Source organism: Egretta garzetta, unplaced genomic scaffold (assembly GCF_000687185.1).
Source record: "Egretta garzetta isolate BGI_Z169 unplaced genomic scaffold, ASM68718v1 scaffold309, whole genome shotgun sequence".
In the NCBI taxonomy this organism is placed as follows: Eukaryota; Metazoa; Chordata; class Aves; order Pelecaniformes; family Ardeidae; genus Egretta; species Egretta garzetta.
In genome coordinates this window covers 30078-56660 of record NW_009260764.1, presented here as the reverse complement: position 1 = coordinate 56660, position 26583 = coordinate 30078, and the positions used below count along the sequence as shown (strand labels likewise).

Below are 26583 nucleotides of genomic sequence, written 5' to 3'. Positions count from 1 at the left end.
TGTCCTCCTTGTGCTGAGGGCTCCCGAGCTGGACGCAGGGCTCCAGGTGAGGTCTCCCCAGAGCAGAGCAGAGGGGCAGAATCCCCTCCCTCGACGCTGGCCACACTTCTCCCGATGCAGCCCAGGGTAGGGTTGGCTTCTGGGCCACCCGCGCACACTGCCAGCTCATGGCCAGCTTTAAAATAGGACCCGGGGTAACCTGGATCCGCATACACGAAGGCGATTGCTTGAGCTGAAAGTTGTTGGAGTTGGATTTGCCCTGTGCCCGGACTGGGAACGCTCTTGCTGCCAGTTCATCATCTTGGTTCAAAACCTCCTTCTCCTTACACGCCTACGAGAGAGCAACACACAAAGCAGAAGCGCGATGGCTGCATGTGCGTATGTGAGCAGGGGAGAGGAGCATGCAAACGGGCGTTGTAATGGTTATGGTCTGCCCGAACAGCCCAAAACCGCTTTGTCTTGGAGTAGGCCTTCGGTGTTGCTTCAAAGTTTTGAAGACTGAAGTAAAAGACATTTAAAAAAAATTATTCCTCCATAAGAATTCTTATTATTTATGTATTTTTGAATCTGTATGTTCTTGATATGCATCAAACCGCTGTTGGTATAGAGGGGTTTCTTGTCAAAGGTTTATTACAGGATGCTTGCGTGCCTTCAGCCAGAGACTTGGACCTGACTGGCCCTGAATTCAGCTGGATCTGTGATCCCCCCCCACTCCTTCAGCCTCCTAAACTACTCATTTATAAATGCAAGATCATCCTACTTCATATCAGAAAGGCTCCTTAAGGGGCCCTAATGCTGTATTGTTCCTGCCTCCCAAATTCTTGCTTGTTCAGGTCTGTCTCCTGAAAGCATCAGTGCTGCCTTCTTCCTCTGGGTCATCGATGGTTCCTCCTACAGACCAGACTGGTTTGGAAAAGCAGCAGGATGCCTGGCTTATGCCCGAGCTTACTTTTATTATTGAGCCTTGCCCGTTAATGATCCTGATGGCCTTGGTAAAACCTGAAGAGCCAGAATTCTGGATGAAATCCTGCCCTCCCCGTAACAAAACCCGGGATCTACATGAAAGATCCAGCTCCCGCAAGGAGAGGAGAACATAGAATCATAGAATGTTTAGGGTTGGAAGGGACCACTAGTGGTCATCTAGTCCAACCCCCCTGCAGTGAGCAGGGACACTGCTAACTAGATCAGGTTGCTCAGAGCCCCATCCAACCTGGCCTTGAATGTTTCCAGGGATGGGGCCTCCACTACCTCTCTGGGCAACCTGTTCCAGTGTTTTACCACCCTCATTGTAAAAAATTTCTTCCATACCTCTAGCCTGAACCTACCCTGTTCTAGTTTAAAACCATTTCCCCTTGTCCTAACGCAGCTGGCCCTACTAAAAAGAACAGTTTAGTTGAGCAGTAGAAACTTAAGATGTAGAGAGTTCAAAAGGTATTGGATCTTTGTAAGTTATAGTTTGTGCCAATAAGCCAGGCTTAAACACAACTAAAGGTGTCCACGGAGAGGTTTGTAGCAGCGTGTCTTAATTTAACGTCTCTGTTTAGACAAGCCCTGCCTTCATGGCAATGGCTCCCGAGTAGGCTTTGCATCCTCTGCTGCCAGGCTCAGGTGTTCCCAGGGATGAACGCTGGTATTTCGTTTTGGTCGAACGACGGGCTGGTTCGCCGCTGGAACCGGTGAGCTCGGTTCATTCATCACCTTTACTGTACCACACGGAAAAACCTGAATACGACGGGCGGTTCCCAGGAACCCGGCTGTTTTATAGCAACCATCTTCTGCCGCCGTACAGCGGCTGTAAGGTGCTGTGTGTATTTGAATTTTCAATGTATTTTCATTCTACAGCAGTGATTTCTAGTCTTGTTTTCTTCCCTGCAGGCTTGAAGACCATTGTGGGTGCCCTAATTCAGTCTGTGAAGAAGCTGTCGGATGTAATGATCTTGACAGTGTTTTGCCTCAGTGTCTTTGCTCTGATCGGGTTGCAGCTGTTTATGGGCAATTTAAGGAACAAGTGCGTGATATGGCCAATTAATGTGAACGAGACTTTCCTGGATAACGGCTCCAGGGGCTTTGACTGGGAGGAATACACCAACAATATGTGTAGGTATTTCTGCAGCGATACTCCCTAAAACCGTGGGATTTCTGGCGTGGCTTGGAATGCGGTGGGTCCCGCTTTGCGCAGTAAAAACCCCTTGCTCAGATATTTTTCAGTTTTTCGAAACCTGGCCTTTTTAAGGTGTTTCTAGTTGGGTTCATCCTTTAGGAGGTCTTGGCCGTGCTCCCTATTTTGTCAAAAATGCATATTTTTTTTCTGGTTTGTTTCCAATGAGAAAGTCTTTCAATGTGGTAAATGGGAGGTAACTCTGCCCGTTTAAATCCCTGGTCCTTCACTTAGTTTTGCCGAGTTCTTCAGAGAATAACGCGCGTGAAGGTGTGTCGGTACCTATTTCTGCCTTGCAGCGTCCTTCCGCGCCGGCGGGATTTCCGAGCTGTAAATGATGCTGCGGATGATCGAGGAACCAGCCTCTGAGTTTTTGTAACTTGATTTCTTCTTCCCTTCTCACTCTGAACTCCTCTGCTGGGCAGTCAGCCGGTTTTGAATCCGTATTCAAAACGCTATACTGGCTTCCAGAAAGGTGTTTAAACCCAGGCCCCATTAGTGGGGCTGATGTTACGTAAAGCTGAGTTGGTTTGCTGATAAATTTATCGGTAGGGGATCTAGAAGGCTCTTAAGTGAAGGTTTTTATAGTGCTATAGTGTTTTAAATCCTCCAACTCCGTATGCCTGTGCCTGTAATCTTTTCTTTTTCATCTTCTTCAGCAAATTTTTACATAATTCCTGGCGCCCCTGATCCTTTGCTCTGTGGTAACAGCTCAGACGCAGGGTGAGTGTTGAGCTTTATTAAAAGTGGAGACTCTAATTACCACTGATGGAGGTTAATGATGGCAAAACCTTTGGAATATTTCCTGTTGCTTCCTTTGCTGGTTCTGGTGTTATTTCACATGTAAAAGGTTTCATGTTGCTTAATCTAATTATTAATCCATTGCTGCTATCTGTCTGACTGCTATGTGAGCTGACGTTTCTCCTGCCGTCTCAGGAGGCATGTTCATCTAACGATGATTACTAGTGCCATTATTTCCCTCGGAATCCAATCATCAGAGAAACAGGGGATGGAGGTTCAGAAACGGCAACTTCCCATGTGCTGTTGCCCCCAGTTGGTTCTTCACCCGGTCCTTCAGCTCTAAGGACGCTCGTGGCAAAAGCTGGCCCTTTTGGCTCACGCTGGGTTAAAAGCCTCACGTTGGGTTAAAAGCCTCACGTTGGGTTAAAAGCCTCACGTTGCTGCATCTTCTTTCCATAGGACAAAGATAACGGGGCTTTCCTGACGTCCTGTCAGCCTCCTTGTCTGCTATCCTTACTCAACGCTGAAAGCAAAATGCGTGCCGTTCGTTACGGGAGTTGTGAGACCCTGCGTAAGCAGGGGTGATGGGCATGTTGTCAACTTGCTCGACCCCTTTTACTGCCTTGGTGCCCTGAAATGGCTGTTGTCTTCTTCACAGGCAATGCCCGGAGGGTTACACGTGCATGAAAGCAGGACGGAACCCCAACTACGGTTACACGAGCTTCGACACTTTCAGCTGGGCTTTCCTGGCTTTATTTCGCCTTATGACTCAGGACTTTTGGGAAAACTTGTATCAATTAGTAAGTAAACACTTTGCTTCCGTGTCAGACAAGATGAGAATTTGGGGATGATACAGGAAAGGGAAACGTGACAAGCTTTATTTTTATTCCTCCTGTCTGAAAGAGTAACTCCAAGTGAAGCTGCACGATGAGATGTGTTGAGGAGGAAGGGGACATTGCCTCTAAGCGGGTGTTGTACTTTTAAGTCCAGAAGGGATCGTAGGTCCTCAGCGTGCATACAGCTGAACTGGGAATTCATTCTGGAAGAGCCTGGGAGCAATTCAGCTCTGCTCACAGAAGGTGCTCGGGCGCTTTTGGAGGGCAGAGGGCTTCCCTGTAACCTGAGGACGGTGTGGGGACCTTGCTGAAATGGCTTTTCTTCTCTTTTGTTTTGTCTTAAGGGAGCCTAAGCATTGAGTTTCACACCGTGCTTCTGAAGCGTTTTCCGTTTGCGTCCGTTGGATGTTCCCTTAAGAGGAGAAGAGGGATGTCACCTTTTGTGGGGATGGCTGACGAATGTGCAGTGTCTTAGTGCTTTGCAGTGGAAGTGCTGAGATGTTAAATATTCAGCACCCGTCTATTTTTCTTAGAAGCGTTCAGGTCAAGAAACTTGGGATCGCTTCGCGTATCGGATATCACGCTGAAATCGCTTTCCCCTTTCCTTGTCTCTTCCGTTCTTTTCCCCTTCCAGACCTTACGAGCAGCAGGAAAAACCTACATGATCTTCTTTGTCCTGGTGATCTTTGTGGGCTCATTCTATCTGGTTAATCTAATTTTGGCTGTGGTGGCTATGGCTTATGAAGAGCAGAACCAGGCCACGCTGGAGGAGGCGGAGCAGAAGGAGGCAGAATTTAAGGCCATGTTAGAACAACTGAAAAAGCAGCAGGAAGAAGCACAGGTGAGTGTTTTGGTTGTATGGTTTTGGGTGCATTTACATATTTTAAGATTTATTTGCCTGTTATTACAGAGCAGTGATGTGTAATCAAAAAATGCAGCAGGGCCGTGGCTGGCTTGCCCTGGCATCATGTCCTCTGTTGACTGGGTTGACGTTGCGCGCTCTCTCTTCCCTGCTGCTGTTTTTTTCCTGAATTCTGTGCAAGCTTGCTGTGTTTATTTTGTACTGGAAAACTCCCTTCTAGTAAGGAAATTTTAAATGTTCCCAGAGTTCCTAGTTAAGTGTGGGAATATCTTTGCAAGACAGACGAGTACATCTTTGTCGGTCCTTTATTAAATGCTTGTAAATAAAGCTGAGGGACCGAGAGAGATTTTACGACCTGCAAAAGTAGACTATAAACATTTTTACAGGCTGCGAGCCTCTTCCAAGAGAAAGAATAAGCATCTCAATCCCGCCCCGAACACTTGTACTTGCATGCCTTAAGCCACGCTCTTTCTTAAAGCAGAAAATGGAGTGTTAATCATAGAATCATAGAATCATAGAATGTTTTGGGTTGGAAGGGACCCCTAGAGGTCATCTAGTCATGGTAAGATCTGATTTATTTCTCCCTTCTCTTGCCTACACCCTCAGGCTGCTGCTATGGTCACTTCGGCAGGGACGGTCTCTGAAGATGCTGTGGAAGATGATGGTGGGGGGAGGATGTCTCGGAGCTCTTCAGAGATTTCCAAGCTCAGTTCCAAGAGCGCCAAGGAGCGTCGAAACAGGAGGAAAAAACGAAAGGACAAGGAACTGTCAGAAGGAGAGGAGAAGTGTGACAATGAAAAGGTGTTCAAGTCTGAATCTGAGGATGGCATGAGGAGGAAAGCGTTCAGGCTGCCAGATAACAGGCTAGGAAGGAAATTTTCCATCATGAACCAGGTAGTTTTCATTTCCTTCACTAATGTTTGTGCTTGCTTGTAGTCAGGGTAATATTCTAGTTTAGATCCTGATTAGGATGTCAAAGGAATCTGCCCACCGTCTTAAACTTGCAGCGGATCAGGAGGACACTTATGGTCCAAGTTTAGAGCCCTTGCTGTGAACTTACCCTGGCATAAATCATTCTGGAGAGTAGTGAATCTAAGCAGATGTAGCTCAGCCAGCCAAGAATGAACAACTCTTAAAATACAGCCGACAACCAAGTGCTGATGGTTTGTGTAGACCTGGAGAGGGAGTGAAACCACTTTAGCAGCACTTGACGGCACTGCGGTGCTTTGTTTCCACGCTATTCACGCTGTTGTCCTTCTTTCTTTTCTCCCTCCCAGTCTCTCCTCAGTATCCCAGGCTCCCCTTTTCTCTCCCGACACAATAGCAAGAGCAGCATCTTCAGCTACAAGGGGCGATTTCGTGACCCAGGTTCAGAGAACGAGTTTGCCGATGACGAGCACAGCACAGTGGAGGAAAGCGAAGGCCGGAGAGACTCCCTCTTCATCCCCATCCGTGGTCGCGATCGAAGGAGCAGCTACAGCGGCTACAGGACTTCAGCCGGTCCTCGCGGATTTTCCCCAACCTCCGCCGAAACGTGAAGAGGAACAGCACGGTGGATTGTAACGGCGTGGTGTCCCTCATCGGTGGCCCACCTTCCAGCATGCCTGGGGGACGCCTTCTGCCTGAGGTGAAAATAGATAAGGCAGCTACCGGCGACAGCGTAAGGAAGTCAATGAGTAGATAGCGTAGGCATGGCGGTCTGCCCTCTTCTCCTCTCCTGTATGCCGCCCTCCGAATCAACCAGGCACCCTGGCGGAATGAGAGCCCGTCTGTCTGACCGCAGGCGATGAAGTCTGTACTGGATTAAACACCCTGTGCTTTAACCTCCCCTTCCTTTCCTTCTCAAACTCAATGACCCTCCTCCTCTTCCCCCTGGCTTCCTGGGAAAAAAAAGGCTTGGAATTGAGTCCTTAACTAAAGGACTAGTAATAGTGGGAACCCTTGGGGTATGTCAGGACAATTCACAGGGAGCTGTTTAAAGCACAGGAATGGGGAAACCAACCCAAGTTTGTTGCAAATGTTCTCCGCAATAAGATAAAATAATTGGGGATTTCCCGGGAAATGCAAACAGTCCTCGCTAAGCTTTGCGGGGGAAGCTGTTAGTAAAAAAAGCATTTAAGGGTTTTTAATGATAATTTTTTTTAATTTTTGAATTTTCCTTGACTGTGACTTTGTAACCAGATGATTGAATTGGTATTGAGTGACCTCTTTAGTGGATCAACATTTCAGAATGCAAGAGAGAAACAAAGCTCAAAAAATAGAATATTAGCAGGGCGTAAAAGAATCTGGACGAGATGGAAACAACATCATTTGAGAGATACCCAAATCAATCATTTCTGAGAGAAGCCTGGTTACCGTGCCTATACATTCCAAGCTATTTTTTTATTTTTTTTTTTAGTTTTTTCAATTCTTGCAACCTGTTTGCCTTTAATTAGTTACGTTAAGCATCAGTTGCCACCTGGTTTTTTTCTTCCCTAGTTAGCATGTTAATGCAACGTTTTGCTTCAGTATTTAATTCTCCTTCTAACACAGCATGGATGTGGTAGGAACAGTAATTGCATGACGCATGCGTAAAAGAAAAGTGCTCCTTAGCAGTTGTCTTGCTAACTCTGCACGTAGAGAGTTCGCCATGCAGCAAGCAATTCACTGTCACGGTGGGAGAGCTGCACGGGCCGTGCAGAGACCTTGGTTCACAAGCGGACAGCGGCAAATTCCTGTAATGAGGGGAAAAAAAAACCCCGTTACCTGTTAGTACACGAGGTTGTCTGTGTGTAAGCAGAGGAGACTGAGAGGGGACCTCATCACCACCTACAAATATCTCAAGGGTGGAGGTCACGAGGACAGAGCCAGACTCTTCCCAGTGGTGCCCAGCGCCAGGACAAGGGGCAATGGGTACAAACTGAAGCAGAAGAGGTTTCAGTTGAATATGAGGAAAAACTTGTTGACTTGGAGGGTGCCCGAGCCCCGGCCCAGGCTGCCCCGGGGGGCTGTGGAGTCTCCTTCTCTGGAGATATTCAACCCCCGCCTGGACGCTGTCCTGTGTAACATGGTGAACCTGCTTTAGCAGGAGGGTTGGAGTAGATGGTCTCCTGAGGTCCCTTCCAACCCTTGCCATTCTGTGATTTCCAGAGCAACCCTAGGAGGGAAACTGTGAGGTGCCTTTGGCAGCAGAAGCTCTTTGACCTGAGGGGAGCAAGGCGATCCTTCCCAAGGGTGAAATCGAGACATGGTTTCGTGTTGTGTTGGAAAATCAGCTTCGTAGTGGGCTAAAGTGGGAGAAATCCCCATTAGTTCTCTTAGTTCTCAGACAGTGATGTGGCCGAGCTTCTTTTATCCAAATTTTCAGATGCAGATTTTGAAATAAATGTTGATGCTGCCAAGTGCTCGGTTCCTGAACCGTATTCATTTGGGTGGCTCATGTGAGGCTGGGGTGGCGTTCATGCTCTGACCGGCTGCGTTGTAAAGGGGACCGGTTAAAAGAGTCGCTGCCTGTCTGTGCTGTTTGGCAGTAGTACAGAGTATAAACTCCGTTGTCTTCATTAGAAGCAGTCTTCATTAGAAATGTTCTTCAAAATGCAGTCCTTCATTTGTCTAAGGCTGCGAAGCGCTGGTGCTAGCAGAAATGAGGGCTTGAGTTTTGGTTTGGCCACTTAGATAATACAGGGAAGCGGGAAGGATGGGCAGGAACAAGGATGGGTTTCTTTCTTGGGCATATGTGCCATATTTCTAGGCTGATAGCATGTAAAATACTGGGAAGGTTAAGAGTTTCTATTAATCAGCATATGAATTTTGCAGGGTACCACTGAAATCGAAATTAGAAAGAAACCTGGTGGGTCTCTCTTGGTCTCGATGGATCAGGTGAACGCATCCTATGGAAGAAAGGATCGAACCAACAGCGTAATGACGGGGTTGACAAATACGCTTGTTGAGGGTAGGTATGGCTGGAAGGTGTGCCTTTGGGTTTTTCCGGGATGTACGTATCGATTGCCCTCTCGTGGTGCGTTGTAGGAAGACAGAGGACCCATCCACCTGGCAGTTGTAGGACAGTTCCTCACACCACATCTGCCCTGGGTTCCCTGTGTTGGAGCCCTGATGACTGTCCCTCTGCACGGCCGGTCACAAAATGCGGGTACGGGCACACGCGTCCGCTCCATTTGTCCCAAGAGGATGCCGAATGGTAATGACGAGGTGGCTTCGTAGTGGCTTAGGGGATTAGAGCCATAGCTGGTCTGTAAGGGAGCTGGGCGAGGGGCGGAGGGTGGGAGGTACAGCTCAGGCCCCGTCTGTTCGGGCAAGTGCTGTGCAGCAGAGATCAGTTTTGAGCCTTGGGTACCTGACAGAGGACATGCATGCCCTTCAGATATACAGAATTTAGCTATTCGAGTAGCACATGCTCATGCATTGGTTTGGCCTAAACCTGCTTCTTTTGAGTCATTATTGATACAGAAGTATTTGTTAGACTTTATTTTACTTGGGTTTGCGTCTGAATTAGATAGATACAGAGGCAAAGACAACGAAGAGTTGTACTTCTACAGTAACGGATATGCAGCGTGGAGGTGACGGAGTAAGACAATGTCTGATACGGGTGTTCTGTCTGCTGCCATCTCCCAAGGATGGAGAGACCCTCCTTTGCTTACGGTCCGCGGGAGAAAAAGATTGGAGCTACACTAAGAGCTGAGATGCGGCAGCTGCCAAAAGGGAAAGGGACTTGTGCATGACGGAAATTCTGAAATGGACAGCACACGGAGATGAGATTTCCAAATACGTTATGCAGGAGCCAGCAAGAATTTATGAACAGCAGCCATATGAGGTGGATGATCTCAAATTTCTGCTGTCTCCTGCTGTCTCCTGCAATAAAATTGTATGAAAACCAAATATACTTAGAAACAGAGCAAGGCTCTGCTGCTGCTTCCCTCCTGCGCAAACGCCTACAGGCTACAGTGCTACGGTCCTCTTTTTTAACTTTAGAAATTCCAAGGCAACTAAATACTAAGCAACCGGAGAACCAATGAGAACGAGAGCGCAGTGGTCCTTTACCTACCCATAAAACCCAAAACTTCAGCACGAACAGCTGCACAGCCTGAAGAGGACCATTGCGAGTCCAAGAACAGAGCGGGGGAACTCCCGATTTTTCCTTTTTTTTCCCCTAAGCCCTTGAAACAAGCCAGTTTAAAAGGACGGGCGCAGCATCGTGTTTGCTTCCTGTAAATGGCCGTGGTTTGTCTTAATCAGGTTATTCCTGTTTAAAATCCTTCGCAGCATTATGTCATGCGTTTCCTCTTTTAGACCGTGGCTGCGTTCAGCACAGAATTCATTTAAGTTATTTAAAAACTGGCACCACAGACAGTTTAGAATCTGTAACTTCGCTTTAAACCAATTTACCTTGATCGGTTCCGAGTCAAATGTATCCCTCCATTTGACATCATTTGGATCGAGTTGTAAGATCCACGCGGGGCGGTTGCACAGGTTTAGAACCACGCTTCCCGGGAACCCCGTGCAGATGTGATGCAGCTCTTGGCGTGGGTGCAAAGGAGAAGTTGGTGAAGCTCAGTACAAAAGACTTGACTCTTCTGTCGTGGCCATCTGCACGATTGGCCACTGTCATAAGGTTCGTGGCTTAGAAACTCTTTGTCTTCGGCTACTGCCGAGCATCCTGGAGTTCCTTTGTTCTGAGTGTTGTATGTACATACGGCAAAACACGTCTTCGGTCCAAGAATATTGAGTTGTTGTGCAAGCAGGGAGACGTAAGTGAGGTTCAGGACAGGCAAAATGGGGCGGTATTTTAGCTGTGCTGAGCATCAGAGCGATCCAGGAGCCTTAGAGGTGAAGACTGAACTCTGTTGCTGTTTTATTTTGTAACTGTAGAGCTGGAAGAGTCCCAGAGGAAGTGTCCCCCTTGCTGGTACAAATTTGCCAACACGTTCTTGATCTGGGAATGCCACCCGTACTGGATCAAGCTGAAGGAGATCGTGAACTTAATTGTCATGGATCCTTTTGTTGACTTGGCCATCACCATCTGTATTGTGCTGAACACTTTGTTCATGGCAATGGAGCACCATCCCATGACCCCGGAGTTTGAACATGTGCTCTCCGTAGGCAATCTGGTAAGATGGTATTGGTAAATATTCCTTACGGATCCGCTCCTACTGGGATACATGGCTTGTTAAGGTGGACTTAGGCCGAAAGAACTGTTATTCCAGACTCTAGAGGACGCTGAGCGGCGTGAGCTTGCCCTCGCTGCAGTCTGTGGCCGCTCAGAGATGTTTGCTAAGGGTGCACATGCCTGGTCAGAATTTGTTACTGCTTAAAAATCCATCTGCTAATCCCTGGTATGCCTGAGTGGGTCAGTGATGCTTACGCGGCATCGGGGCAGCAAAGACCATTGCAGAGAAGCACGTGGCGTTGGACAGGCTGCGTGTTTGAATTGGCGTGACAGCTCGCCCTCTTTGATATTTAGCCTGAAGATCGGGGAAAGAACAAACGCGACACTTTGCCTGTTCTTTGTCTCTCTCCTTACCACTCCAGGTTTTCACTGGAATTTTCACAGCGGAAATGTTCCTGAAGCTCATTGCCATGGATCCCTACTATTATTTTCAAGAGGGCTGGAACATCTTTGATGGATTTATTGTCTCCCTCAGTTTAATGGAACTGAGTCTAGCAGATGTGGAAGGACTTTCTGTGCTGCGATCTTTCCGATTGGTATTCCATATTCCATTTCCTTTTGAATGTTACTGTCTTGGAGCTACTAGAAAGCTTTTTACATAAGTGAAGGCAAAACGCACTTTTTTTTTTGGTTTTGGGAAGGACAGAGGTGGAACGGTGTCGTTTCTGTGGCCTCTTCTTACTTCCCAACTGCTGTTGATGAGATTGGAGCAACAGCTCCTTGCGTGTAGGCAGTGAGGGATGACTTGGGAGGTATCTTGGTGTACAGTGCTTAATATGGATGGAGATGGAGCATGTCAGAATGTGCCTCTTCCGTGGGGTCAGATTTGGTAGGTGGTATGTTACAGTATAATAAAAGTGCTGAATACCTACAGCATCGGGTGCTTTAACTTGCGCTGTCAGTGGTTACGCTTTTGAAAATTAAATTACGAAAACCTCAAGGTTGGATTTTTGCGCGCAGAGGACCACAGCTGAGGTTGGATTTTCCAAGGGGCACAGTGCTGAGAAGTTCCTGCTTATATCCAGCTTCAGAAAGTCTGTCTGGAAATGAAATTCTCTGGAAATTAAACTTTGATAGTGTGTTCTGGGTATGTCAGGAAAAGTCCTTCTTTCCCGAGGAAGATGAGAAGCATTCAGGGAAAAAAAAAGTGAATTTTTGTGACACGCACATTTCAATAAGTCTCTTGGCTTCCTTAATGCTGCAAAATTTGCAAAGCAGGATAGAAGCTCCATTACTTTTCCTTTGTAAAGAGAGATCACCATGTGGGGGATAACTAAGTACAAAATACAGGAGGCCAAATTCAAAGAGACATTAAGCGTTCCCTACTCCCACTGACTTCAGCAGCAGAAGCATGGGTTTATATTTATGTCAGATACAAGATGGTTGATGTTTAGAAAGTTCTACCTGGTTTTCCTCTTTGTTTAAGATGAAATTAAGTTTTTCTGGTTTGTGTTTTGGTTTTTTTTTTTTTTTGTAGTTGAGAGTCTTCAAACTGGCCAAGTCCTGGCCCACTCTGAACATGCTGATAAAAATCATCGGTAACTCAGTGGGTGCTTTGGGGAACTTGACCTTGGTGCTAGCCATCATCGTGTTCATCTTTGCTGTGGTGGGCATGCAGCTCTTCGGCAAAAGCTACAAGGAGTGTGTCTGCAAGATCAATCCGGAGTGTGAGCTACCCCGCTGGCACATGCACGATTTCTTCCACTCCTTCCTTATTGTCTTCCGTGTGTTGTGTGGGGAATGGATTGAGACCATGTGGGATTGTATGGAAGTAGCAGGACAGGCCATGTGCTTGATTGTCTTCATGATGGTCATGGTCATCGGAAATTTAGTGGTCAGTAAATGGTTACTGATGGTCTTTATTGGTTGCCTCTGGGTGGGGTAGAATATGGGGAGACCACAGGACTAGGGAGTAATGATTTGTGAGTCTGCTCCGGCTCTGTTGGGGTCCCTTGTGGCCTTTGACATATGAACAGTCCTGTTGGCTTTGGTAGCACGATATTAAGGATGTGCTTGGCTGGATTTAGGGCCGTAAACAGTTGCCCACTGAATAAAGCATCCAAGCACTTTGCAATAAAAGCTGGAGGCACAAAACCCTCAGTCAAAGGGGACAGACCCACGCCTTGCCTGAGGAGGTAGAAGAAGCTTAAAAGAAGCAAAAAATCTGGCTTTTCAAATGCCAGGAGAGGAAGTAATTTGGTACGCAGGGGAAGGTCCTGAAGTGTTAAAATCAGGTTGGAAGTTTCTTCTAAAATCTGCCCACTAGCTCAATCATGAGGTATAGTTGTGTGCAAGAGTCGGCTGGTGAAATTGCACGGCCTGTTGTGTGGGAGGTTAGACTGGATCATGATGCTTCCTTCTGGTCTTCAGTTTTCCGAAGAAAAGTCTATAGAGGAAAATGTAAGCCAGAATGAAGTAGTGTAAACAGTTGCTTATCTTAAAAGTGGTGTTGGGAGCTCTCTCTGAGACGGCTTGGCTCGCCCCAAGGGATTTTGACAAAATAAGTCTTGGGGACTAACGTTAGATGTGGGCAAGGAAACAGAGCTGGGAGCGATCGCTCAAAATGCCTCGATTCGGCCCATTCCCTTTGAGCCAGAGATGGGACTAAACCAGTAACCCTGAATTTCAGTCCCTTGGATGGCTGCTGCTTAAATCCCTCTCTCTAACACCCGCAGTCTGGATCCTGCAAGGGGCTCTATGTCAGGGACTCGGGGACCCTTCTACCTGCACCAAACCCCACTGACAGCAGCGGAGTTGCGTTGCACAGGGCTCCCCCGTTCATGGAACACGTTGCAGGGTCAGCATCTTGTTCCTTGAGTCCTAAATAGGTCTGCGGGGCACCAGAGCTGGTGGTCTCAGCGCGGTGTTAGGAGACGTAGCTCCGCACCCCTGTTAGCATCAGCAGGACTCGGGTGGCTGAACACTCCTATTCAGCTTTGGAAATACAGCCCTTGGGCGTCAGCTCTGCCAAGCGTGACCTCTTCTCCTTCAGGTGCTGAACCTCTTCTTGGCCTTGCTACTGAGCTCCTTCAGCGCGGACAACTTAGCAGCCACAGATGATGACGGGGAGATGAACAACCTGCAGATTTCTGTTATTCGCATCAAGAAGGGCATTGCCTGGACCAAGGCAAAAGTGCGTGAGTTCATGCAGGCTCATTTCAAGCAGAGAGAGGCAGATGAGGTCAAACCCTTGGATGAATTGTATGACAAGAAGGTGAACTGCATCGCTAACCATACAGGGGCCGATATCAACAGAGACATTGATTATCAGAAGAATGGCAACGGCACGACGAGTGGAATTGGGAGCAGCGTGGAGAAGTACATAATAGACGAAGATCACATGTCCTTCATCAACAACCCCAACCTCACTGTCCGGGTACCTATTGCTGTAGGTGAATCAGATTTTGAAAATCTCAACACAGAAGATTTCAGCAGTGATACAGATCCCGATGGCAGCAAAGAGGTAGGATGAAATGCTAAAACATCATTCTAGTCCTTTGACCCTCGTGTGAGTGCCTGGAAGCATTTTGGGAGGGAGAACTAGATCGTTCCAGCACAAAACTTTTATGTTACGACGTCTTTGCACTCAAGACAAAAGTTTTGTGTGCTAGTTGCTCTACGGAGAGCCGTAAATCCTTATATATAATATAAATACTTAATCCTGTCTTGTTAACATGAGCTGTAAGCTGGGTTGGGATCTTAATGAGGTGAAGTGAGGAAACAACTCCTGTTACAGTAAATCTGGTGAACAAATTGCTGAGTCAGCATGAAAATTGGTATTGTAGGGAACTGATTATAGATTGGATTGGGTTTTATTTTTGTGTTCAAGAAACTTGATGATACCAGCTCCTCTGAAGGTAGCACCATTGATATAAAGCCTGAAGTGGAAGAAGTCCCTGTGGAGGCACCAGAGGAGTACCTGGACCCAGATGCGTGCTTCACAGAAGGTAAGCTGACTACGAGCGTAGAAAGAAGCCTCCGAGCTGTTTCAGGGACCTGTCTACTGTAAGCTTACCTTAAAGTTAGGTCTTGGTCTGGATCAGGGCTGGCTGTCAGCTTATTTTGAGACCTTGCTTGGACCCTGCACCACAGGTGAATTAGTTTAGAAGCGTTTGCAAGGTGGAGGCCTTGGAGATGTAGTTGTCATTGCAGGGGTCTGGATGACCTATAGGTAGGGCGAGTTGATCATCTGTACAACTGATGCCTTGAGTACTTAGAAGCAGAAGAATCTGGCTTCTGGTCGAGTTTTTTTCCTTTCTGTCGCTGGCCTCAATGTCTTTTCGGTAACTGATCCATTACAGGTATTCCCATGGCAAAGATAGATACTTTAAATGGTTCAAGGTTATTTTATCAGCAAGTTTTCCATTCCTCTTCTGTCAAGTGCCTGGATACCTCACCAAATAGAACGAGCTTAATCTGTTCACGAACTGATGTTAATTCAGCTGCCCAGATACAGAAGTGGCAAAAGTAATCATAAAACCCTCAAGAAGGCAAGAGTTTTAATGGAAATGCAGCGTGTTTAATATTGCTGGCACCAAAACTGCTTCTAGACAATAACAGTTTGATGTTCGTACGTTATCTCATCTGTTACCCAACAAAATCTGGGCTCACGCTCCTTTGTGCGCTCTCCCCATTCCAGGTTGTATGCAGCGCTGTAAATGTTGTCAGGTCAATATTGAGGAAGGGCTGGGCAAGTCTTGGTGGACCTTGAGGAAGACTTGTTTTCTGATTGTGGAACATAACTGGTTTGAGACTTTCATCATCTTTATGATCCTGCTGAGCAGTGGCGCTCTGGTGAGTAAAATACAGCAATCCGCGTAGCTCGGTTGCGTTAAGCTAGGGGATGTTTAGTTGGGAAAGCTGTAGGTAGGAAACGTGGTGGAAAAGCAAGCTGTGAGGATTCTTGCTTGGAAAACGACACGGCTGTGTTGTGGTAAGTGCTGCACAAAAGCCTTTCTTAATGATTTTGGTTTAGTTTAAGTTAAGAGTGAAGACCGAAAGCTCGCAAATCCGGGTTCTGATCATAGCTTGACTGGAAACGTGAAGATTTTTCACAAAGTCCACCTGTATCTTCATCTCATTTTCACATTACTGGGCTCATATTTGCCTTTCTTCACTTTCCCTGCAGACCTTGTGGTGTTACACGGGCACAAATAATCACCGTGTCTGTTTGTTTTCACACAGCCCACTGAGCGTTTGGTAGATAGGGTTGTCCAACCAACGGCTTCAAGCTCGCATTGCTCGCCAGTTTGAGGACACAAGTCCACAACAATTTGTATCCCACAGCCAGTAGCCCGGTTTTCTTTACGTGCGCAGCTTTCGTAGGAATTAACAGCCTGATTGCCGACAAACTCGGTCCTTTTGGGTGTGCTGAGCTGCAGAGAAAACCTGCCCGTGTGTGTTGCTGTAGTGATACCCGTTGCTGAAAGTTTCCATAAAAAGGCTCGTACTCAGATCATAGAATCATAGAATCACTTTGGTTGGAAAAGATCTTTGAGATCATCGAGTCCAACCTTTAACCTAACCCTGCCATCCCAGCACTAAACCCTGGCCCTCAGCACCTCATCCATCCTTCTTTTAAATCCCTCCAGGGAGGAGGACTCTACCCCCTCCCTGGGCAGCCCATTCCAGAGCCTGACAACCCTTTCGGTGAAGAAGTTTTTCCTAATGTCTAGCCTAAACCTGCCCTGGCGCAGCTACAAACCATTCCCCCTCGTCCTATCATCTGTTCCCAGGGAGCAGAGGCCGACCCCCCCCTCCCTCCAGCCTCCATCAGGCAGTTGTAGAGGGCGATCAGGTCTCCCCTCAGCCTCCTCTTCTCCAGACTAAACACCCCCAGTTCCCTCAGCCGCTCCTCATATGACTTGTGTCCCAGACCCCTCCCCAGCTTGGTTGCTCTCCTCTGGACATGTTCCAGCAACGCAACATCTTTCTTGTAGTGAGGGGCCCAAAACTGAACACAGTATTTGAGGTGCGGCCTCACCAGCACCGAGTACAGGGGCACGATCACTTCCCTACTCCTGCTGGCCACACTATTCCTGATACAGGCCAGGATGCCATTGGCCTTCTTGGCCACCTGGGATCCCTAAAAGGCAGAGAGGTTCTTGTCTTGTTTATTCAGAACTTTCCCTTTTTTTGGGTTTTTTTTGTTTGATTGTTTGGCTTTGTGGTGTTGCAACTACTAGAGCAGATGCGGCGCACTGTGTAAGAAACGCAGTTCCACTGCTCGTCTCGGTATCATTTGAATAAGCTTCTGGGTAACGGCATTGAACTATGGAATAAATCCAACATAATGACACGAGTACCTGGTTATTCCCCAGGCTTTTGAGGATATTTACATAGAACAGAGAAAAACCATCCGGACCATCCTGGAGTACGCGGACAAGGTCTTCACTTACATTTTCATCCTGGAGATGTTGCTGAAATGGTGCGCTTACGGATTCGTCAAGTTCTTCACCAACGCCTGGTGCTGGCTGGATTTCCTCATTGTGGCTGTATGTATCCTCTCCTCCTTATTTCTGGTTGGAAAAAAATGTTCGGTAGAGAAATGCTGGGGTAATGTTTCCTCCTGAGAAGTGTTCTAACTGAATTGTGTTTAATGAGGATTCGATCCCGGGTATCTGTAAGTTTCCAAACTAAGGGTAAAACCCTCCGGCCCTTTGGGTAGTGCCAGCGTTGCCTTTGCAGCTGTGGAATTTCTGCCCTGCAGGTCCTAATGAGCCTGCAGAGACAAAGGAGGGGTTTCCAGCCCTTGGCTCTTTTGCTCCGCTGAAAATACTCGGTTCTAAGAGGCCTTCCTGCGTGTTGAGCTACTGGAAGGTGTTAACAGTGGGAGAACTTGTGCAGACGTGGCATTCCTTGGTGACGCCCGCTCTCCGTAATCGGTTTTTTGCGTTATTAATGACGGGGGGATGACGAGGCAGGCAAAATCTTCCCACCCGACCACCGAACGAGGTCTGTTGTTCCCAACGCCGGGCGCATGTGTTTGTGAAAATCTGGGTACTTTGAAAGCTTATTATGCACAATGAAGTTCAGCATCATCCTGTGCAAAAGATGGAACGGCCAGGAGAGGGAAAGCAGGACCATAGCAAACAACAAAGCTCGCGGATAAGAACCGTAGCATGGACAAGGGAAATGGTCGGTCTGGACAGATCAGCACATGATCACCCTGGAATTCCCCCACAGAACATCTTGGTAGGGAGAAAAAATCTGAGAACTGAAAGAAGAAAGACAATAGAGAGAAGCCTTAGCAATAAATATGACTCTGAAGCGCAGGAAGAGTGTTTAAAAGAAATGGACTTTATGCTGTCAAAAGTGGCAGAAAATGATGGAATTCAGTAGGACTTGAAGTCCAAAGAACCGTAAAAAAAAAGGAACTTTAGAAACTCAGGTGCTTGGATTCTTTTAAAGCATTTCATCACATCCCATTGGGAATCAGTGTCCTTAGTGAATGCCCCAAGAGCAAGCCAAAAAAAAAAAAAATTAAAAATTTTTCCAAGCTTCTCATTTGGAGCATTTTGAATCAGTTCAGCGACGCCAAGTTGCTGCTCAGTGACATTATCACTCTGCAAATATTTCTGAGTAGGTGGAGGAGCTATGCTTGGAATCCAGGGGCAGGAGTGACTCAAGATGTCTACGTTTCCTGTGGAAAACTGAATTTTGAAATATTTATTTATTTATTTATTTATTTATTTTTTTAAACGAGCCCTCTCTGCTCCTCTTCACACCTTTCCTTTTAACACACGTCTTGAAGTAGTCACTCCTCTTCTCCGCAAGCAACCCGGTGTCCCTTTCGCTGCCCTGCGATGAAGGACGAGTGCTAACGTGGGGACTACCGGGAGACGCTCTCGGCTCTTGAGGAGAGCGGGTCCGCAATATTAAAAAGACGACCAGCAGCTGAGCACCAAAATAGCATTCGCCGTCCGTATGCTTCGTGTTGTCAGCTGAATTCCAGCTGTTGGGAAGAAGCCAAGTACAGTTTGATGGATGCGTTACGGGTTCCCTTTGCTTCCCAAGTATCTGCCTGCTGGCGGAGTAAAGGCGAGGATCTTCCCAGTCAGGGAGCGAACAAGGGCACGTGTACCAGGCACCTGAATTCACGGTGCTTTAGGAGAAATTTCTCTCGTCACCTGGTGTCATAGGCAGGAGAGTTGCGCATTTTTGCCTGCAAAAAATCCGAAATGTGAATTCCAGCTGCCAAAATATTACTCGACAGAATCTCAGCTATGCGTTATGTCCTGTACCTTGTTAAATCGCGTTATTTTTAATTTTTTTTTCCAATTTTCTAATGTGACGTAAACGGGGTTCGAGTGAAGCCAGGGTGGCAGCCGTAACTAATAGCGAATAAGCCTTTGCATCATAACAACGCTCTTGAATGTTATTTTTCAGGTTTGATAGCATTGTCAAATAACTCTCCTCCTCTGATTCCCAAAGCTTGCTGGGTGTATTTGTGAAGACAAAGTCTTTTTCTGGGTAATAATGAAGGCTTCTGCTTTTCAGTCAATCTGGAATTCCTTTTGTCTGACATCGGTGCCTGCTGTGTCTTCTGTCGGAGTGTCCCGAGAGAATAACACTGAGAAAGACCCCATGAAAGCTAAATCAGCCTTTAGACATTTCACTGCCGTTGTCTTAGTTTCCTCCTCGGGAGCGAGGCGTTATCCCAAGGGGAAGAAGCTCTAAAAGTGAGGATTCAGTGAAACCCGTACCCTGTGTCATATTTACGGGGTAAAACACTATATAGGGACCTTACAGCCCATACCTCCAAATCCCATCCCTGTTTTGAAATTTGGGACCAGGACTTCAACGTCCCGGTGTTGCTGCGGGTTCGGTCCTGTCCTGAGTAGGCCGACCACAAAGGCTTTGGTGTAAACCTTTGGGACACCCCTGGCATGTTTTTAATCAGTTTTGATTTTGAAATCAGAAAACCACATGGGAAAAACCCCCAAAGAGCCATGTTGCCATATGTTGCGGCCACTTATTTTGGGGCAGATATGAGGACAGGAGAAGCGTGAAGCATGTGCACAAACAGTACAATAAGATGAAATCTCCACGTTTTCCCGCATTTGAAATCTGGTCTTGAAATTTTCCCAGGAATATGTGTAGAATAAAAATTAATTTCATATTATTACCATACTATCTCCCCTTTTTCAAAAGAGTGATAAATAGGAAGCGTCCTATTCTGAGAATTAAGCCAAAACCCCCACCTCTTATAGGAGGAGGACTCACGTTTTTCTATTCTTCGTTACTGTACATTGATGTCTTTTTTTTTTTTTTCCTTAAAAAAAAGGTTGACATGTCTGTTCTTATCTGTGTCTGTAATGTGAAACCGGCCAAAAGTAGTGGGATGCCGATGAAATGGGGTCTGTCGATGCTCTTTACATATGGCCAAGTCATGTCTGATCTAATCTTCAAGGGTTTTCCGTTGGCTCGCGTGGGAAATGGACTGCTGCCCTAAGTGCACGTCCCGGGTCAAAAAGTAGACGGCCCCACGCTTTCAGGCTTTGGGTAATACAGGGCTTAATCCTGCGGGCCCCTGAGCTGCTCTCGGTACTGGTTGTTGGTTTAAGGATATTCGATAATTCGCAAGTGTAGAGCCTAAACCCGATTCCAAGCTGCTAAAGCAAATGGGTTGTCTTTGTGGTTACGGTGTTGAAAAATGGATCTAAGAAACCTGTCCCAGGTGTGTCCGAGTGTCGGTGTATGAGCCCGAGCAACCGCGCAGTCGCTGCGCACCTCGGTCTGTCCATCTGTAAGAGGGATTTACCCATCCTCACCTTCCCCCATCCTACAGGCAGAAAAAAAACCACACCCGTCCGTGGGTTTTCGGGCAGTAGGAGTTGGACTCGGCTGCCTCGGCACCGTGCGTTGGGCTCAGTGGTCACGTTTTTCAGAATTGTTTTGGCAGAAGCAAGCTCAGGCACCCGTCCCACCCCTGAAGGCCGTTGCCCCGGACGAAGCACCACCACTCAGCGTGAGCACGGTGCTTTGCTGTACAAGTTGAGGGCAGTTTGTGCAGTGTGTGTATTTATCTGTATTCTTTCTCATAGGTACCTTTAAAATTTGTCTGGCTTCAGTTTAATGGGAGCCGCTGGGATCCTGCAGACAGTAAAGGGCGAGGGTAAGGTTTTTGTCATCGTTTGGGCTCTTCCTTCCGACAGACCCCTTCTCCGTCTGTGTGTCTCTGCCTCTCTCTCACTTATCTCTCCCCTATGTTCTTTTCTTACGCCTTTCTCAACCGCATTATTTCCTTCCAGGTCGTTTCAGTCAAGTGAAGTAGGCAGCTGGTGTCATGTCTTCGGTATTTATATTGGGGGCCGCCCAGGCTGGCAGCCTGGGCTGGGCAATCAGCGCTAGGGGATTCATTCTAACAGTCTGGAACCTTTTTTTTCTTTTTTTCTTCTTTTTCTTTTTTTTTTTTTCTCTTTTTTTTTTTTTTTCTTTTTTTTCTTTTTTTCTATTTTCTGTGTAGGTCTCTTTAGTCAGCCTTATAGCTAATGCCCTGGGCTACTCGGAACTAGGTGCCATAAAGTCCCTTAGGACACTAAGAGCTTTGAGGCCTTTAAGAGCGTTGTCCCGATTTGAGGGGATGAGGGTAAGATGCCATTAGCAGCTGATCCTTCTGCATGCCTGTGGAGCGGTTTTTTTTAAGCATGCTAGAACTGATCAAAACTGGTGGAAAGAAAATTCCAAACAGAATCATGATGCAGCTGCTGACTCGATCACCTCTACCGTGGATGTCCCCTCACCCTGCCCACCGCTGCACCCTCCCCTCTTAAGAAAGGGAGATGCATTAAGCTGCCTCATTACATTAATTACTGGCCCAACCCACATGCCATTTGTAGACGATGTTAACACTTGGCTGTTCTCATTTAGCCTGGCTTTTACCTCTAGCATCCGAGGGGGCTTCTCAGCTGTAACTTTTTTTATCTAGGGAGAATCACCAGGTGCAAAGAAGCAGAATTTGAACCAGCTCAAGTGTCTCCAGCCCCTCTAGGTGTTGGCCGCTGGTGGAATTGGATTGAAAGACTCTATCCGAGGGGTTTTTAAAAATGCAATCTGCCTGCAAGGGGGAAAAAGGCTGCTTCCTTTCTGGGATCGCTCAGGCCTTCAGGAAGGGACTGGCGGGGGAGCTCAGCTGTTTGCAAAAAAGGCTTTGGTTTAATTCCTCTTGTTGCACCTTGTTGTTCTCGGTCCAGTCTGGTGGCGACTGGAAGCCTTGTCTGATAGTGAAGCTTTTCCTTTCCACTCCCTCCCTTTTACCATGCTTTACGGTCCCCTGTCCTGTCACTGTGGAACTAGCAACGAAGCACAAGCAAAGCATTGAACTTAACAAGCAAATTGTTAGACAGCACCACCGTCGGGGGGGTTGAAATCAGCCCAGGGGCTCGGTACTTGGCCACTCCTATTCCCTGTTTTGGTGCTTTTCTTCCCTTTGGGATTGAAATAGTCTTAGGAGAACAAGCAAAAAAATTTGTGTGTTCCTGTTAAGTAGGGTGTATTAACGGGTTTCCCACTTGCTCTTAGAACAACGACGTAGGTCTGTTGTGCTAAATCCCAGTTAGCTCACAGTCAGGCACATCACAAGAGATAAAATTATCTATTTAATAAAAAAATAAAAGAAAAAAAAGGAAGGGAAGAGCAGTCGCAGTTCTCCTTCAGGCTCTGACTGGAGCAATTCCACCTGGATCCTTCTGATCGCTTTTGAATTCGCTGTAGTGGAACTGAGCACAAAATACAGCGCGAGAGAGGCAACAAGCTGGTCAGGAACCCCCCCAGTTCCATAGGAAGCGATAGAAATGATGCCCTAAGAAAGCCCAAGAGGGCTGTTTCTTCCCCACTAGGTGATGCTGCTATTATTTCTTTGTGTCAGTTAGCTTAATTCTGAACTTCATTCTATAACGCAGGCCCAAAGGATGAAAACTCGTCCATCGACACAAAGCCAGAGCTTTTTGCTGGGCTGGGATCAGGTCCCACCTGAAAGCGTGGCAGAAGGGAGAAGACCTAGCGCTAACCCTGTAGATATTAAAAGCTGCTTTTAAGGCGTGCGGGAGAGAAGCTGTGATGTCTTAATGTGCAGTCAGGAAATTCTCGTGCTTCAAGTGGGGGATTTTCAACCACAGCAAAACCGATAGAGAGTTACGACCGCAGCCCTGTTAGTTACCGAAACCCCGTTATTTTTCCTGTGTTTTGCCGTAAGGACGAGTGTTGCTGCCCCATATGACGAGAACAATTCTTCTGAGCCAGAGACTAGAGATTTGACATGCCTTTGCAAAGGAAACCATAAAATGTAGTTCTTTGCTTTTCTCTACTCCGTAGTAATCTGCATTCTCGAGAGCTTGCTCTGCTCTTCAGTTATTCAGGGAGTTTGACAGTAATGCTATGAGACGTGCATGTGTTTTTGTCAGTCTGCACACAAAAGCCATGTTCCTTCTCTCGCATCGTTTCGGAAGGCTGTATAAATTGAACGCACCGTATTTCAGGAGGGTGCGGCGCTGGTTTTCGCTTCCCGTGATGAACTGGGATAAAGCAGGGTTATCGGTACCCTTAAATCGTTGGTGTTCATAGAATCACTTTGGTTGGAAAAGACCTTTAAGATCATCGAGTCCAACCTTCAGCAGCAGAGCGTCCTATTGGGATGAAGGCAAAGGCATCCTCTACAGGGCCTGGCTCTTTACACCTCACTGGGTGTACAGCGGCGCCTTCATGACGTCATTGAGCAGCCATCGCCACGCCGCTCACTGTCTGGATCGCTGTCGTCTCCCATTTCCCTTCGTGCTTACTAGGAGGGAGGACAGACGCTTGCTGCGGAGCGTACATGTGTGTGGTGGCTGCGTCCAGCAGACGGACGTCGGAGGAGGAGAGGGGACACTTTGGTGGTGGCCAGGAGCGGTTGTGGCTCGGGTGCTACCGCTCGAGGACTCCCGAATCGCCGTGTAATTGAGTGTTCTTTCAAAACTAAGGCAAAGGGGTAAAAACAGTTTAGATTCTGTTCATCTATTAAAGGAGCCCAAATTAGGAGAGCATAATAAAAGATTTAATATCCCGCTGACCTAACTCTATTAAAAGCCGGGTAGCTTACATTTTGTCATGTGTTGGCCAGGGGTGCTTAGGGACATGGTGCTCCCAAACTCCGAGAGGCTAAAATTAGGAGATGGTGGAAGATACGAGCTCTGCCAAAACCCCTTATCGCTTCCCGCCGGGTTTGCTGCGGTTTGGAGGAAGGAACATGGCTTTTCTGTCTTCTTGAGCCTGCATAGCTGCATGCTCAGCTGTCTGCCTGAGACAACATTGATTGGCCTTGCTTAGTCACAAATATGATCTCGATGTTCACAGCGACTCACTGCTTAGTCTTACCAGAGCAATGCCGGGCTTGGTCCTGTCCCCACCGGAGTCAGCGCCCCGCAGTTTGCTGGCGACGCCGGTGGGAGCAGGAGGCAGGCTTTGAAGTGATAACAGCCTTGTTTGAAAGTGGGGAATGGCCGTAGGGGCCACTGGCTGCTAAGACCCATCCAATCCGGGAGCAAAAGTGTCCTCAGACTTGGCTCTGAGAAAATTTTAGCTAGGAGCCGGTTTGTTACGAAGCAGAGAGTCTGAGCCTCGCTCAGTAACGCCCCCCCCTCTCCCTTTCGGCAACTAAAATGATTGAAAATAATTAAAAAGAAGTAACGATCCAAAATCAAGCCCAGTAAATCTAACAACCTGGCCTGTTTTGTTTTAAAAAACAGAGCTTCAGTAGGTGGCTTTTCAGCAGAATTTTTTTACCGCTTGGAATAAGTTCACTGCCGACTTCTGCGTGGAGTAACCGCCACCGATCTGTCAGTGGCCTTACCCCCTATTCCCCCCCCAAAAACAGCTGTATTGATGCTTGCTGTTTCCTGCCTTGTGTTTTATACTGAAACTTTTTCCCACCCCTTCCAACACAGGTGGTTGTCAACGCCTTGGTTGGCGCTATCCCTTCCATTATGAATGTGTTGTTGGTCTGCCTTATCTTCTGGCTGATTTTCAGCATTATGGGGGTTAACCTGTTTGCCGGGAAATATCATTACTGCTTTAATGAAACAGCTGAGGAGCGCTTTGAAATAGAAGTTGTTAACAACAAGACAGACTGCGAGGCCCTGATGCCACCCAACTCCACTGAGATTCGATGGAAGAATGTGAAAATTAACTTTGACAACGTTGGGGCAGGATATCTGGCTCTTCTACAAGTTGTAAGTTCTGCTTTCACCCTCCCCCTAGTAGCGGTGAATACAAGCTGCTTTTGTCTGCTTCCCTCTCGCCGTGAGATACAGCACCCCGTTAATGCCACTGGGCTTTAGGTCTGGCATAAAATTGCTGTTATATCTTCCATCCTTTCGCCTAGTATGGGTCTCCCAGCACAGCAAGTGGCCACCCCAACTCTACTCTTCAAAGAGTCTACCAAACCTTCCATGAGACAGCACTAAACCTGTTTAGATTAATTTATCATAGAATAGTTTGGGTTGGACGGGACCTTCAAAGGTCACCCAGCCCACCGCTCCTACCATTAGCAAGGCCGTCCCCAGCCAGATCAGCTTGCCCAAAGCCCCGTCCAACCTGGCCTGGGATGTTCCCAGGGATGGGGCCTCCACCCCCTCTCTGGGCAACCCCTGCCAGGGTTTCACCACCCTCCCGCTAAAGAATTTCTTCCTTAGATCCAGCCTAAACCTCCCCTGGCTCAGTTTCAAACCATCCCCCCGTGTCCTGTCCCAGCCGGCCCTGCTCAAAAGATTGTCCCCGTCTTCCCTGGGGGCCCCCTTGAAGCCCTGAGCGGCCGCACTCAGGTCCCCCCGCAGCCCCCTCTTCCCCAGGCTGAACACCCCCAACTCTCCCAGCCCGGCCCCGCAGCAGAGGGGCTCCAGCCCTCGGATCCTTGACGTAGCTGGCACAAATCAGACTTGTCCTTTTACTTTGGGTGAATTCTGCCTAAGGGAACACGTGTTTTCTTTGCTAGGCTACTTTCAAGGGCTGGATGGACATCATGTACGCAGCAGTAGATTCCAGAAAGGTAAAGTGCACAACTACAAACTCACCTCCCAATATTTCACTCTGCTATTTTGCTTTGGTAAAATCAAGAGTAAAAATTATAGAACGATGCTTGTATTACGTATGTGATGCTGTGGTTGTTTCATTTGCTCTGTTAGCGTGATAAATTAAAAGATGCTCAAGAAAATCCCACAAAGGGCAGGGTTCTTCTGGTTGCTTTAGGGGCAGGGGAACTCCTGCTGGAGCAGAAAGACAGTGAGGAAAGGAATACAACGAAGTTATAGGTTTCATCATCAGAATAAATTATGGGGAGGAGTTAGCCAGAAGGCCCTCCACGAACTTTGCATGGGAGCCCAAGTGCTGGTTTGAATCCAGTTTTGAAATTAAGTCCGGGTTGGAGCTTGCTCTGCAGGCACTTTCCTTGTTCTTGCCTGTTGGAATCATGCAAATGCCATTACTTCCCTTTTCCTTTCTAATATTTTTTTTCCTTCTCTTGGTTTTAGACAAAAAGATTTTTAAATGGATTTTCTTGTGCCACACTGAATGCAGGGCTGGAAACAAGCAGTGTGACTATGTCAGGACAGCGAGAAAAATGTTCTTCTCTTTTTGATGAGTCTTAACACGTCCCGCTTCAAAAGAACGAATGATCATAGAATCATAGAATCGTTTAGGTTGGGAAAGCCCTTTAAGATCATCGAGTCCAACAGTTCCCCTAACCCTGCCATCCCACCACTAAACCCTGGCCCTAAGCACCTCGTCTGCCCCCAGGGGGACTCGACCCCTTCCCTGGGCAGCCCCTTCCAGGCTTGGCCACCCCCTCCGG

General features: G+C 47.4%; 1 protein-coding gene across 1 annotated transcript in view; it reads left to right on the top strand.

The window, feature by feature from the left end:
- Window positions 1-26583, top strand: part of LOC104132770 (sodium channel protein type 8 subunit alpha) — a 47922-nt gene that overhangs the window by 16028 nt on the left and 5311 nt on the right. Inside the window, 17 exon segments of the mRNA XM_035901510.1 lie at window positions 1876-2097; window positions 2818-2881; window positions 3558-3699; window positions 4370-4576; window positions 5204-5491; window positions 5875-6082; window positions 6085-6224; window positions 8393-8528; window positions 10463-10701; window positions 11123-11296; window positions 12238-12594; window positions 13753-14223; window positions 14590-14707; window positions 15400-15554; window positions 17081-17254; window positions 24683-24967; window positions 25729-25782. Of these exon segments, the coding sequence (XP_035757403.1) occupies window positions 1876-2097; window positions 2818-2881; window positions 3558-3699; window positions 4370-4576; window positions 5204-5491; window positions 5875-6082; window positions 6085-6224; window positions 8393-8528; window positions 10463-10701; window positions 11123-11296; window positions 12238-12594; window positions 13753-14223; window positions 14590-14707; window positions 15400-15554; window positions 17081-17254; window positions 24683-24967; window positions 25729-25782 (3434 nt within the window).